Here is a 14,758-nt window from a genome sequence, read left to right as displayed (position 1 = left end):
AGGCAAGAACAAACACTGCCTACAAAGGCAAGAAGGCCTGGAGAGACAAGCCAATGACTGATGTTGCAAGAAAAGAGGGTCAGACTTGCAAGCACTGCAGAAGGGCTGGTCATCCAAAAGAAAAATGCTGGTTCAATCCAGATGCTGTATGTCAGCATTGTAAAAAGAAGGGTCATGTTGAGAGAGTCTGCAAGAGCAAGGCCAAATCAAGGCAGAGTCAATTTCAACAGAAGAAAGCTGAGGCTCGAGTAGCTAAGGAGGACAGTGACCAAGAGGAGCAAGTCTTTGCTGGGTTATGCTCAGCTGCTCAAGAAAGGTTCTCATCTGGTTGGCTTCTAGACAGTGGATGCACCAACCACATGACACCTGATGCTACAATCTTCAAGTCTTTAGACAGAAGCTGCAGAACTAAAGTCAAGATAGGAAATGGACATTTTATTCAAGCTGAAGGCAAGGGTGATGTGCTGATATGCACCCCCACAGGTGCCAAAGTGATTTCAAATGTGCTTTTGGTACCTGAAATTGACAGAAACCTGCTCAGCATAGCTCAGTTGCTGGAGAAAGGTTATTCTGTTGTGTTCAAAGACAACCAATGCCAAATCAATGATCCAAGTGGATCCAAGCTAATGGCAGTTCCTATGGCTAATAAGAGCTTTGTAGTTGACTGGACCAGGGAGTCAGACATTGCCTACACAGTCACATCAGATGCATCCAAGCTTTGGCATCAAAGACTGGGACATGCCAACTTCAGATCGATGGCTCGAATGGTCAGAGAGGACTTGGCTGAAAACTTCATCAACTCAGTGGATCATGATGATGTGTGTGAAGTGTGTCAGCTAGGAAAGCAGGCCAGACTCCCATTTCCCTTGAATCAAGCCTGGAGAGCCTCTGAAAAACTCCAACTGGTGCACACTGATGTGTGTGGCCCTATGAGGACTGAGTCATTAAGTGGAAACAGGTACTTCATACTGTTCATTGATGATTTTTCAAGATATTGCTGGCTTTACTTCCTAAAACAGAAATCAGAGGCGGCCTCAGTGTTTTGGAAGTTCAAGACTGCTGCTGAGACTGAAACAGGTTGCAAGCTGAAGTCCATAAGGTCTGATAATGGGACTGAGTACACCTCAGCTCAGTTCCAAGCCTTCTGTGATAAGGCAGGCATCAAACATCAACTTACCAACACATATACACCTCAGCAAAATGGTGTAAGTGAAAGGAAGAATAGGAGTTTGATGGATATGGCCAGGTGCTTGATGATTCAGAAGAATCTGCCTAAAGCACTATGGGCAGAGGCAGTTAACACTGCAAACTACATTCAAAATAGGCTTCCAACCAAGGCCTTGGATCAGAAGACTCCATTCGAAGCCTGGTTTGGATTCAAGCCATCACTGGCTCATCTGAAGGTCTTTGGATGCATCTGTTATGCTCATGTACCTGCTGTCAAAAGGGACAAATTGTCTGAAAAGGGCTCGACCTGGTATTTTGGTGGGCTACAGCACTGTTAAGAAGGGCTATAGGATCTTGGATCCTTCAACAAAGAAAGTGTCAGTCAGTAGGGATGTGGTATTTGATGAAAAGTCATGTTGGAACTGGGAAAAACATGAACCTAAGGAAGTTTCAGAAGGACTTGCAGCAGATCAAGCTGAGCCAGATCAAAATGTTCCTGAATTGGACATTGATGATGAACCAGTTAGAGGAACAAGACCATTGACTGAGATTTATGAAAGAGCTCATGTAGCCATAGCTGAACCAAGCAATTTTGAAGAGGCTGAAGCTCAGCAAGAGTGGAAGCAGGCAATGGCTGAGGAGATTAGCATGATTGAGAAGAACCAGACCTGGGAATTAGTTGAAAGGCCAGTCAAAAGGAAGATAATTGGGGTGAAATGGGTGTACAAAGCCAAGCAAAATGCTGATGGTACCTTGAACAAACTGAAAGCAATGCTAGTTGTCAAGGGGTTCAGTCAGAGGTATGGCCTGGACTACTTGGAGACCTTTGCACCAGTGGCCAGGCTAGACACCATCAGATTACTGATTGCCTTAGTAGCACAGCTCGAGTGGAAGATCCATCAACTCGATGTGAAATCAGCCTTTTTGAATGGTCTCTTAGATGAAGAGATCTATGTTGAACAACCACAAGGGTTTGAGATAGCTGGCAGAGAGCATATGGTCTACAAACTGAAGAAGGCCCTATATGGCTTAAAACAGGCTCTAAGGGCCTGGTACAGCAGAATCGATGGCTACTTGACTAATTTGGGATTCGATCGAAGCAAGAGTGAGCCAACACTGTATGTCAAGAAGCAAGGGACACAAACACAGCTCATTGTATCCCTATATGTTGATGACCTGCTGGTGACAGGAGGAGATCGAGCAGTGCTGGTCGATTTCAAGACCAAGATGCAAGAAGTATTTGAAATGTCTGATCTAGGGGAAATGTCTTATTTCCTTGGAATGGAGGTGACTCAAGCACAAAATGGGATATTTCTAAGTCAGATAAACTTTGCCACAAAGATTCTAACCAAGTTCTCCATGCAAAACAGTAAAGCAACTAAAACACCTGTTGCTGTTGGAGAAAAACTATCGAGCCAATGTGATTTTGAGAAGGTTTGTGAAACAACCTTCAGAAGTCTAGTTGGTTGTCTGTTATATTTAACTGCCACTAGACCAGACATAATGTATGCTGTAGGATTGCTCTCAAGGTTCTTGCATTGTTGCAATAAAAAGCATTTACAAGCTGCTAAGAGAGTGCTTAGATATGTCAAAGGCACTTTGAGCTATGGTTTAAGGTACAACAAGGAAGGAAATCTGAAGCTGGTTGGCTACATTGATAGTGACTGGGCTGGCTCGATAGATGACATGAAAAGCACCTCAGGGTATGCTTTCAACCTTGGTTCAGCCATGTTTTGCTGGAGCTCGAAGAAGCAAAGTCTGGTGGCTCAATCTACTGCTGAAGCAGAATATGTGGCAGCTGCAAGTGCTGTCAACCAAGCCATTTGGCTAAGGAAAATCTTAGCTGATTTGAAAGTGCATCAAAAGGAAGCTACTGAGATCTTCTGTGACAACCAATCTTCAGTTGCAATTGCTAAAATCCAGTGTTCCATGGAAGAACAAAGCATTTCAGCATCAAGTTGCATGTTGTTCGAGAAATGGAGCAAGCTCAGGAAGTGAAGCTGATCCATTGTAATTCTGAGGATCAACTTGCAGACATTTTGACTAAAGCCCTTAATGTCACAAGGTTCGAATGTCTAAGAAGGAAGCTAGGTGTTTGCTCCATGCAAACCAAGGAGGAGTATTGAAGCAATGGTTAGCATGTAGCAATCACATGTTTATTATTATTATTATTATTATTATTGTTTGGATGTAATGATGTAACTTAGTTGTATTCCAACTAAGTTTGTTAGTGGTAGTAGGTGGTGATTTATTTTAAGTGGATGTAATGATGAAACTTAGTTGTATTCCAACTAAGTTTGTTAAGTTGTAAGCTTGTATAAATAGGCTTTATGCCATTTAAAAAAAAATGAATGAATTCAATCAAGATTTCATCCATATACTCTCTATTTTAGCTTTGCTTAAAATTTATTTCATTTTTCTTCTTTGTTTCTGCCGCAAGTCTCGATTCTTGCTCGGCAAGTTTTTTGTTGAACCTTGCTATTTGTTGCACTTAGCTCCAACAGATACTCTAGCAAAGAGATTCTGGATTATGTTTTATGTGAACTTCATATGCTGGTTGCTTGCAATATCTCTTTTAACATGTTGCATAATATCTTGTTCGTTCTTCTTTTGTCGAGGTACTTGTTATTATGCAGCCTAATTATCTTAACTGATTGTGATGAAATGGTTATTGGCTATTTTAATGAAGTTGAGGAATTTAAGTTAGACAAAATGTTTTCTTTTCAGGTTCACTGGAACTTGAAACTCCTAGTGTGGCTGAAGCAGACAATAAAATGGGTGCATCTGAGGATGATGAATATGCTCGTATAATGTCAAGGTTGGAAGAACTTGAGAAAGAAGAACTTTCAGCTGAAGATAATGAGGAGAATCTTGAAGATGAAGATGAAGATGAAGATGCTAATGCACTTGAAAGTGACGGCAATGAAGATGAATTGACTAAAGCTGCTGAAGGTAATGGTGATGAAGATGAGTTGACTAAAGCTGCTTTTCATAGAAAAAAGGATGAATGTTACAGTCATCTTGATCATGGTCAAAGATATTCAGAGGTAAATTGGGACTTGGTGCTTTTTACCTGTTAATACAATTGTATGTTGAATGTGTCACTTATGAAATAGCTGTATCAGTCTCAGTCAAGGAAACAACTACAGCAGTTCAACGGCAAAGAACCAATTGAAAAGATGTCCAATAAATATAAGCATCAAGATTTAACTAATCCGTTTGCTGTAAGTGATTAAATCTTTGTATGCCTTCTTTGTCTTTTAGCCTTTCTTTGATAATCCTTCTAACTTAATGATAAATTAATCCTGAAGTCTGATATCTGTATATCTGAAATGCAGTCTACTGGATTGACAGAGGAACCTGTTACCAAAGGTAACTATGATGGTTTTGTTTCTGACTTATGCATGTGGTCAATCATGTAAACTCAAGGAGGGTAAAGATATTATGTTATCTACTGATAGATGTGAATATCATTTTGAGTTTGATTTATAGATGAGGCAATTCCTTTATTTTATCTTATTCAGGTGAAATTTCACACGGTCGAATCATACAACAAGACACAAAGACTTTAAGTCCTTCCATAAATGCCTCTGCTCCTTTCGAGAAGGTAAGCTTGAAGCAGAACCATCATAATGAAATAAAGTAGCCGTAGCTTATATTTGAGCTCTGGTCTTTGGGAGAAGGAAAAGTAGAGAAAACCAACATGATATCATTCATGTTATTTCAGAATAGATCTTTGGATAACATCAATGACCTTATATCGAGCCTTGTCCTCTCTATATTATATTAATAAATGCAAGATCACCAATGAGGGCTGCTAACCATTTTTTTTAAACTCCAATTTTGTGTTACAGAAATCTGTCCAGGCCTCAAAATCAAAATTTGATAGTTCCAAGGTATGCTACCTCTACCATGCTGATTACTTTGATTAATTATTAGGGCATGATGCATGTTGTTTATGTGCTTTTATCCATCATGATTTATTGGCTATATGTGCAGGCTTTTACGGGTTCTATAGTTGAGCATACGCAGAATTTGGATAGAAGTTCAGTGGGAACAAATACGACTTCATTACAGGTATTGTGCTTACGCATCTTTGTGAGTATATAGCAAATAAGTTGCATATTGACTGCCTTGAATACTTACTACAATATTTATGTCCTTTGCAGTCATCTGGTTCGCAACCTTGGAAGCCGGTGTCTAGATTCAAAATGCAAAGGAAGTAGGTTGAGCATTGTATGACAAAAATAGATGTAAAAAATGAGACATTTCAGTATGGTATAATCTGATCAAACCATAAGTAATTGCTGATCCTAATTGTGGGGTTGAAGTTTTGTTCGAATGGATTTTAGGGAGAGTTGTCATTACTGTTTCAGTAGCAGGTAATGCAAAGCCTTTCTTTTTTCTCACCCTTTTTTCCAAAAATTAAGTTGCTATAGCCCTGTTTATCTTTAATTTTCTATTTAATAATTTGGTTGCTGAAACTATTAAGTTGGTTTCTTTTAAGGAAAATTATTTAAAACTAATAATATCACCAATTCATTCAAATATTAGATATGAATAATAATTTTTTTTAAAATAATCTGTGAATGTAAGGTTAATACATGTTTAAGTCAGGTGTTAATTGAATTAAAATTTAATTAATTATAATAAAAACTTTTTAATGGGATGAAATTAAGAGTGGGGTATACACTTAAGTTTCCCCAAATTTTTTTAATAATATGTTTAAATTTGTAATATCCTAATTTAATCAAACCAATTATCTTTGCAGAAACATCATAAAAAAATTATATGTTAAATTTTTGTAGTAGCATTCTATAATCATAAAAATTTTAAAATGTTAGTAATTTGTATTAATGAATTTTAATATACAAATATTGAAATATTGTAGCATTTATATTATGTCACTCAATATAATTATCAATATTTAGTATCTAATCTTACATCATAAGTTTTTTACTTATTAATATTATGCTTATGAAACACCTCTTCTTATGATAACATGTATTTTGAATGAAAGTCAATTATATTTAAACTTATTTTTTCTCTTTTTAAAATTACAAATTTATAATTAACTCATTTATGGTATACTCTCCTATAAGAAAAATGATCTCATTTTTAAATGTACAGAATAGGAAAAGTCTTAATTTTACTATAATTACCAAAATTTTTAGTTATAGAATGAAAAGAAAATGATGTGATGTGTTGAGAGTTATACTTCAAATTATAATTCATTAACATAATATATTCTCAAATTCAAACATTTTATTTTATATACAGGAAAACGTCATTGTGTAAAACAAAAATCAAACTACATGTAATTCAGAGATAAACAAAATAGAACTTGCAATGACACATGTTATGATACAATAATAGTTTTAACCCTTAATTAGTATCCACCATTTCTTACAATACAGGTTTGAAAGAGGGGAGAAAAGCAATTTGAGTGGATTCATCCTCCCATTCTACATCTTTCCACCATCCCTTGTCTCCTTCAATGACGAGCCTCTGTCCTTTTGCACTGTTGGAGTTTAGTGGGAGCTTCTTCAACATTCCGCATTTTACAATTGTGATTTCCTTCAGCTGTGGGAAAGACAGAGCATGGTGGTATATAGTCTTTAGTTTGGGCAGATTTTCTAGCATCAAAATCTCGAGCTTAGAAAATAAGTTCGAATTTCCTTTTAGCTCAGCGACTTCACCAAGTTTTCCTTCACTGATGATTTCTTCTAAACCAATACATTCAAATATCCATAGCACTTCCAAATGTGGAGCAAAAGTTACCCAACTCACATCCCTCAAATAACGGCTTCCGAATAGGTATACATGTCGAAGGCTATGGAAGTATCCTGCGCCTTCAATTATGTTACGTTCGATCTTCACTTCCTCTAGCTCCAAACAAAACAAGAGGCTTAAAGAATATAGATGCTGCAGTTTTGCTAAAGCCATAATATTCAATGATCTTGAATCTCTGAAACCTATAAGTTGTACACTTTCAATGGCACAGCTAAAGAACTTGTTGAACCTCGAAGCTTTTTCCAACTCCGAAGCGCTTCTAAAAGTAAGAGTCAACACATTCAAATATTTTAAATGCTCCATTTCCTCCAAAACCAATAAACATCCATAGCGACATCCCTCCATTTTCTGTACTTGCAACTCGGAGAAACTGGATATCAATTGTTGTGGGATCATTTCTAGATGCTCTGTCCACTCCAGATTCAAATATTTCAGCTTTGCTAGGGCCTTCAATTCGACTGGCAACTTTTTTATTCCTGTCCATGACAAATTGAGATGTTCTAGTGAAACCAACTTTGCAATTCCTACTGGCAATTCTTCCAACATATTATAGGACAAATCCAGAACCCTTAGCATCGGCATGAAATTAAAGAAATCATTGATGATCACCCTCAAACGGTTCCGCCCAAGAAATAAAGTTTGGAGATTGGGACATTCCAATACCTCAGTCAGATTTTCAATTTGATTCCACATCAGCGACATTCTTGTTACCTCTTCCCACTTTTTAGCTTCCGGTAGTTCCTTTAACTGAACACCTGATTTTACACAAAACTTCTCCTTATCAGATTCACCAGCAATCCACAAAGCCATGTCGCGAATCACGTCGTGCATCTTTACCCTAACCTTATTCTTCCCTTCCTCCAATAAGCATGCGTCAATAAGAGAACCTATAACGAAATGTCCCTGGTTCCTGACATTGCTCAAATTGGTATGCTCGTCCAAAAGTCCTTCCCCGATCCAACAATCTACTAGTTCATCTTTCCCGATGGGATAATCTTCTGGATATAAAGAACAATACAGGAAACAAGATTTCGGTTTTTCGGCTAAACAGTCATAACTGAATTTTAACTTGGGATACATCTCTTTCCCTACCCCTGGCAACACAGAAGCTGCTGATTGCCTTAAAACTTCAATAGCATATTCCCATTCTCTAGGGGTCTTCTTGGATGCCATGGCTCGCCCAATTGTAATGAGAGCGAGAGGTAGCCCTGCACACTCTTCAACCACCGCTTCAGCTAACTTGCAAATATCTGGATGCATTCGAAGGGTTTCTGATCCAACCTTCTCCTCGAACAGTCTGAAAGCTTCTCCTGGTGGTAAACATTCCACTCTGATATTATTATCCATGTTCGGTTGCATTTGACAGCACACGTCAAAACGACGAGTTGTGAAAATGACTTTAGAGCCATTTTCTTTTGGTGGAAGAGGTACCCCAGCTCTTGTGAGATCAAACCGTTCCCATATATCATCCAACAACAATGCAAACTTCTTTTTACATAATACCTGGAAGATGTCTTCAGCTTTCTCATCAAGGCTCTTAGATTCCCAACCTTCATTGGAAAGGCCTATTCTTTTGGCAATCTGATCCTGGACTTTTTCAATTGGCCGATCTTGAGATGCAACTGCCCAAATTACACGGTAATCATGGGTAGTGTCATGGAATTTGTTATTGATTTGGTTTAGGAGGGTTGTCTTTCCAACCCCTCCTAAGCCATATATGCCAATAATTCCCACTTGTTCCTTTTGAAGACAGCTCCAGACCTTGTCGAAATTGGACTCTAAACCCACGGTTGGCTCACTAGGTCTTTCAGTTGCTGAAGGAAGTGGTGGCTTGCTGGCCACATCACTGAAATCTCCATTCTCCTTTTGGTCTTTCACCTGTTTGAGTTTTTTGGCAATTTGCTTCCCGAACTTGATGCTGGACCTAGGATGAGTGGAGCAACAACCTCCCATACATAGATTTTCAACATGCGGAGGACTTTGGACAATCAGTTGATCAGCATCGTTTATCAGAGTTTCTGCCCTAGAAAGCCAACCCTCAACTTGGTTTAGGCGCTGAAGCTGCTGCTCATCTTCAGCAATTCTGACCCTGCTCATCAGATCACTCCTGAGCTCCTCCAGTCCTGCTACTTCAGCTTGTAAATCATGGAGGTTATCTTCGAGGTTGCATATGTAACTTGCCTGTCCAGTAGCACAATCCCAGCAACGGGTAATGATGGGATCGAGTGAGATTGAGAAAATATTACCCATACCTGATGTTGATTGTAGAACAGTGAGTTGAACAATTTCAGGAAATAGAAGCAAGGAATAAATGGAAGAATCTTATGGAGTTATATGAAAGATTGAGACTACAAGGGGGAGAAAAACAAAGACAAACTGTTGGATGTTCACATGCATTTTGATACCAAAAAAAAAAAAGGAAAAAAGATAGTGAATATGATGATAATTACAGTAAAGTGTGTAAAATCATTGACTTGGTAGGAAGACTTGCATTGCACACAGCTCTCTTTTATCCCACTTTATTTGGTTTTGACACAATGGGTCCATTGTAAGGCATATTTTGTGTGCCGTGGATACCAAATGCAATTTATTATTCTATTTTACAACTTGAGCAACATTAATACAACATATTTTAATTAATCATAGTAGGTGTAAAGTTTGTTTAAGATAAAAAGTAGGCATGTTAGGAGCTACCTCTTTCTTTAAAGGCTTCCACTTCAACAAAGATAAAGGAACCTCAATTATTAAGATCCCATTAGAAAAGAAAGACTAAGATGAGCATGTTGGGTAGAAACTCACAACTTGCTTTGCCCTGCATTAGCTTTCCACAGCATTCATGTATGAGATATTCACAGGCACTATCATTGCCACTTAAACAAACGTCAGCAAAAAACAGATAACAGTGGAAGATCAAGGTAACTGAATTCTTGACCATATATGCCAATGGAAGAATTCAGAAATTGTTTCAGGGGTTATCATAATCCAATTAAAGACATGGAACCCATATAAAAAATTGTGCTTACACATCTTTGTGAGTATGTAGTTATTAAGTAGTATAGCCACCAACTTATTGCAAAATTTATGCCCTCTGCAGTCATCTGGCACTGCTCAAATTGGTATGTTTGTCCAAAATTCCATCCTCGATCCAACAATGTATTAGTGCATCTTTTTCAATGAGATCATCTTTTGGATATAAAGAACAATACACGAAACAAGATTTCACTTTTTCATCAGCTTATACCCACCTAGTACCGAGTATTTCCCAGAATTATTAGCACACCACATAAGAGAATCAGCAAAAGTGGATACACACTCTTAATTATGATACTATGATAAAGACGCATAAATTATTTGATGGAAATATTACAAAATCAAGTTGAAATTGGGCATAGTATGCTTACCTCTGTAGACAGTCTTTACATGCTAATGTTATTTTAATGTTACAAGAGGGGCTAAATTCAAAATGCAAAGGAAGTAGGAGAAGGAGATGTTTAATAACTATACTCATCAAACATTTAACTAATCAGTTTGCTGTAGCTTATTAAATTTAGAGACTGCCATTTGAGTATTAATTGCAATAACTTGTTTATAAGTCTGTAATTCTAGAGAATTCATATACATAATCCCACTTTAAGTAATCAGGTTTGAGTAAATATGTTCACAGATTAAGCCGGGCTCATATATGATATCGAAACAATGCTTAAGTTGGTTTCTTTTAAAGAAAATTATTAAACAAAAACCAATATAAATAATAAATTTTTTTTATACATTTCCAATTACTACTTATAGTCTCTTAAACGTGTGAATCAAAAAAGGAGATTTATGTGGAACAGCCTGATGGATTTAAAGTTCAAGGAAAGGAGGACAAGGTTTATAGGCTGAAGAAGGCATTTTATGGTTTGAAACAGGCCCCTCGAGCCTGGTATGACAGAATTGATGAATATCTGTCTAAACTCAACTTTGAAAAGAGTTTGAGTGAGCCAACTTTGTTTTTAAAAAGTCCAATGATGAGACACTGTTGATTGTGTCAATATATGTGGACGATTTGTTGGTGACTGGAAGAAAAATTGAACTGATTCAAGAGTTCAAGGAGAAAATGCAAGTCATGTTCGATATGACAGACTTGGGAACTATGAGCTATTTCCTTGGTATGGAAGTAAGTCAGGTTGATCAAGGCATTTTCATTAGTCAGCATGCATTTGCCTTGAATATACTCACTAAATTCCATATGGAAAATTGCAAGCCAGAGAGTACACCTCTGGTTATAGGACTGAAGTTGAGCAACTATGGCAATGAAGAAAAAGTGGATGAAAGGGAGTATAGAAGTCTAATTGGATGTTTGTTATACTTAACAACAACTAGACCTGATCTTATATACTCAGTCAATTTTCTATCTCATTTCATGCATAGCTACAACACATCACATTTAAAGGCAGCAAAGAGAATCCTCAGGTATGTCAAAAGAACCTTGAAATTTGGAGTGATGTTTAAGTCAGGAAGTAAGCTGAAGTTAACTGGCTACTCAGACAGTGACTGGGGAGGTTCGATTGATGATATGAGGAGTACCTCAGGCTACCTTTTTTCACTTGGTTCGGGAGCTTTCTGTTGGAGCTCTAAAAAGCAATAAACTGTTACTCAATCAACTGCTGAGGCAGAGTACATAGCAGCAGCTGGAGCAGTAAGCCAAGCAATCTGGCTTAAAAAATTGTTGTGTGATTTGAATGAGGAACAATTTGAACCTACCGAGATTATGGTTGATAATCAGTCAGCAATAGCTATCTCCAAGAATGCTGTTTTTCATGGCAAAACAAAACATTTTAAACTTAAATTCTATTTTGTTCGAGAGGCAGTGCAATCAAAGGATGTAAGTCTTGCACATTGTAGCTCACAAGACCAATTGGCTAACATTTTGACAAAGCCCCTTGGTACTATGAGATTTGAATTTCTTAGAGATTCGGTTGGTGTTTGTTGCCTACAGTCCAAGGAGGAGTGTTAAACATGGACTGCAATGCAACAAAAGGCCAGGAAGCAGACTAGCAGCTGCAGCAGACCAACATTCTAGCAGGATCAGAAGCAGCTTGGTTCTTTTGTTTACTTTTGTTTATTTTGTAATGCTATCCAAGCTAAATGTAACTAGACTTTAGAGTTTTTAGGATTTGAATTTGATAGATGTAATGGCTGAATTATTTAGCTCTTTAATTTGTATTATTTTGTAGTGCAACTTGCTAAAACTGATGGGAGCAGTTACAAATGTTAGGTAACTGTCATATTTTTTTGTAGCACCATATATTTCAAAGTTTCAATGAGAAAATTGATTTTGCTTTATCGGTTACTAGTTGTTCTTAGTCTTTCATCTTTTTCATTGTTTTCTTTGCTGTTTTGTGAGCTTATGCTCTGTGAAGTTTCATTTTTGTTTGTTTTCTGCTGCCATTGTTCCAACAATTTTCATTCAAATTTTGAATATATGAGAGTTACAAAATGTTTGACAGTTACCTACTAGTTTTAACTTCTCTTACTTAATACATACTAAAATATTGCAACTTGTTTACAAAAAGAAGCTGGCATACCAGCTATTACATCAAAGTAAATCAGTCAATCTATCCTACTAACTTAGTCATCATATTACAAAAGATTTGGACAAAGTTCCAAAGGAACAAAATATTCAAAATGTGATCCTTCAGCCGAACCAGCTCCATTGCTTCTCTTCAAAACAGTATAGCAACTTGACTTGTACAATTTGCTGCTGCTGGTCTTTTGTTGCACTGCAGGCCACAGGTTCAACAGTTATCTATTTGGAATATAGTTAAATAGCTACTTTAAAATTTAAGATAAATGTGCATAATTTGTTGATTAAAAAATGTAAAAAATATTTAAAGTTATTAACAATTATAATTAAAATGCTATATTTTTAAATCTTTTAAAATGATTTATAGTTATAACTATGTTTTCAAAAAAAAAAATAGTTTTTTTCCCAAACTGTTTTAAATTAAAAAAAATTATATAAACAAGTATTTAAAATAATAAAAATGATTATATATTGTATTAAATTTAAGTGGTTTTATATTTTATTTAATTAAAAAAATTTGTTTCTAAAACTTTAAAGCTAATATTTATTTAAAAACTTAATATATCATTTAGTATTCGATTTTTTCTTATGATTTTAGTACCAAAAATTACAGTGTTAATTTTTCTCATGATTTACTGATTACCTATGCTGGCTTTCACGGGTTCAAAAGTTGGAGAAAAAATTACCAAATACAACTTCATCACAGGTATTGTGCTTACACATATCAAATTTACCAAATTCTCCAATAAGCATGCCTCAAAAAGAGAACCTATAATGAAATTTCCCTGGTTTCTGGCACTGCTCAAATTGGTATGTTTGTCCAAAACTCCATCCTCGATCCAACATTGTATTAGTGCATATTTTTCAATGAGATCATCTTCTGGATATAAAGAACAATACACGAAACAAGATTTCACCCTTTCACCAGCTTGTACCGAGTATTTTCCAGAATTATCAGCACACCACACAAGAGAATCAGCAGAAGTGGACACACACTCTTAATTATGACACTATGATAAAGATGCATAAATTATTTGATGGAAATATTACAAAATCAAGTTGAAATTGGGCATAGTATGCTTACCTCTGTACATAGTCTTTACCTGTTAATGTTATTTTAGTGTTACAAGAGGGGCTAAGTTCAAAATGCAAAGGAAGTAGGAGATGTCTAATCACTGTACTCATCAAACATTTAACTAATCAGTTTGCTGTAACTTATTAAATTCAGAGACTGCCATTTGAGTATTAATTGCAATAACTTGTTTATAAGTCTGTAATTCTAGAGAATTCATATACATAATCCCACTTTAAGTAATTGGGTTTGAGTAAATATGTTCACAGATTAAGCCGGGCTCATATATGATATCGAAACAATGCTTAAGTTGGTTTCTTTTAAAGAAAATTATTAAACAAAAACCAATATAAATAATAAATTTTTTTTATACATTTCCAATGACTACTTATAGTCTCTTAAACGTGTGAATCAAAAAATAATTTGGATTTATTTGTGCTCAAACTCACGTTCTCTTATTGTTGCCACAATAATTTGTATATAATTTTATTATATATATATATATAAATTTAAAACACCCTAATCTAATCATTTAACCATATTTCAACATTGAATCATCATTAAAAAAATATGTTAATTTTTGTACTTGCATGATATCAGATTCTATAATCATAAACAATTTTAAAATGTTAATAATTTGTATTAATTAGTTTTAATATAAAAATATTGAAATTTATATTATGTCACTGTTATTTTATTATAATATAATTCTCAATATTTAGTATCTAATCTTACATGAAAAGTTTTTTTTGTTGATAACATGTATAATAAATGAAAATAAATTATATTTTATTAACTTATTAAAACTTAAATTTTTAATTTTTTAAAATTCCAAATTTATATTTAACACATTTTTCTCTCCTATAAAAAATTATCTCATATTTAAATATACAGAAATACAACCTAAAACAACATTTATAAGAAAAAATTTAATTTTACTATAATTATGGAAATTTTTAGTTATAAAATTAAAAGAAAATGATATGATATGTTGAAAGTTATACTTCAAATTTTAATTTATTAACATAATATATTTTCAAATTCATACTAAACAAAAAAATTCTGTGTGTAAAACACAGAACCAAACTACATGTAATCCAAGGATAGACAAAATAGAACTTACAATTAGGTATGTTATGATACAATCAAGGCTTTAAGCC

At 35.4% G+C, this 14,758-nt stretch overlaps 2 protein-coding genes and 1 long non-coding RNA gene across 3 annotated transcripts; 2 read left to right on the top strand and 1 right to left on the bottom strand.

The window, feature by feature from the left end:
• The first annotated feature begins 3,853 nt into the window (after nucleotides 1–3,853).
• Nucleotides 3,854–4,403, top strand: LOC107933063 (uncharacterized). The gene is made up of 2 exons (XM_016865214.2): nucleotides 3,854–4,214; nucleotides 4,293–4,403. Exons 1-2 carry the CDS (start codon nucleotides 3,942–3,944, stop codon nucleotides 4,401–4,403), a joined length of 384 nt encoding a protein of 127 aa, XP_016720703.2. The 5' UTR covers nucleotides 3,854–3,941.
• Nucleotides 4,404–4,505: 102 nt separating this feature from the next.
• On the top strand, nucleotides 4,506–5,544 carry LOC107933102 (uncharacterized). Its single transcript, XR_001693554.2, has 5 exons — nucleotides 4,506–4,539; nucleotides 4,692–4,774; nucleotides 5,022–5,063; nucleotides 5,167–5,244; nucleotides 5,337–5,544. It is a non-coding gene; the product is annotated as an uncharacterized lncRNA (long non-coding RNA).
• An 872-nt stretch (nucleotides 5,545–6,416) lies between these two features.
• Nucleotides 6,417–9,505, bottom strand: LOC107933100 (disease resistance protein SUMM2). Its single transcript, XM_041086665.1, has one exon. It carries the CDS (start codon nucleotides 9,208–9,210, stop codon nucleotides 6,574–6,576), a length of 2,637 nt encoding a protein of 878 aa, XP_040942599.1. The 5' UTR covers nucleotides 9,211–9,505; the 3' UTR covers nucleotides 6,417–6,573.
• Nucleotides 9,506–14,758: the final 5,253 nt, after the last annotated feature.

The sequence above is a fragment of the Gossypium hirsutum genome, chromosome D01, assembly GCF_007990345.1.
Source record: "Gossypium hirsutum isolate 1008001.06 chromosome D01, Gossypium_hirsutum_v2.1, whole genome shotgun sequence".
NCBI lineage: Eukaryota > Viridiplantae > Streptophyta > Magnoliopsida > Malvales > Malvaceae > Gossypium > Gossypium hirsutum.
This window is presented reverse-complemented; position numbering and strand designations above follow the sequence as displayed.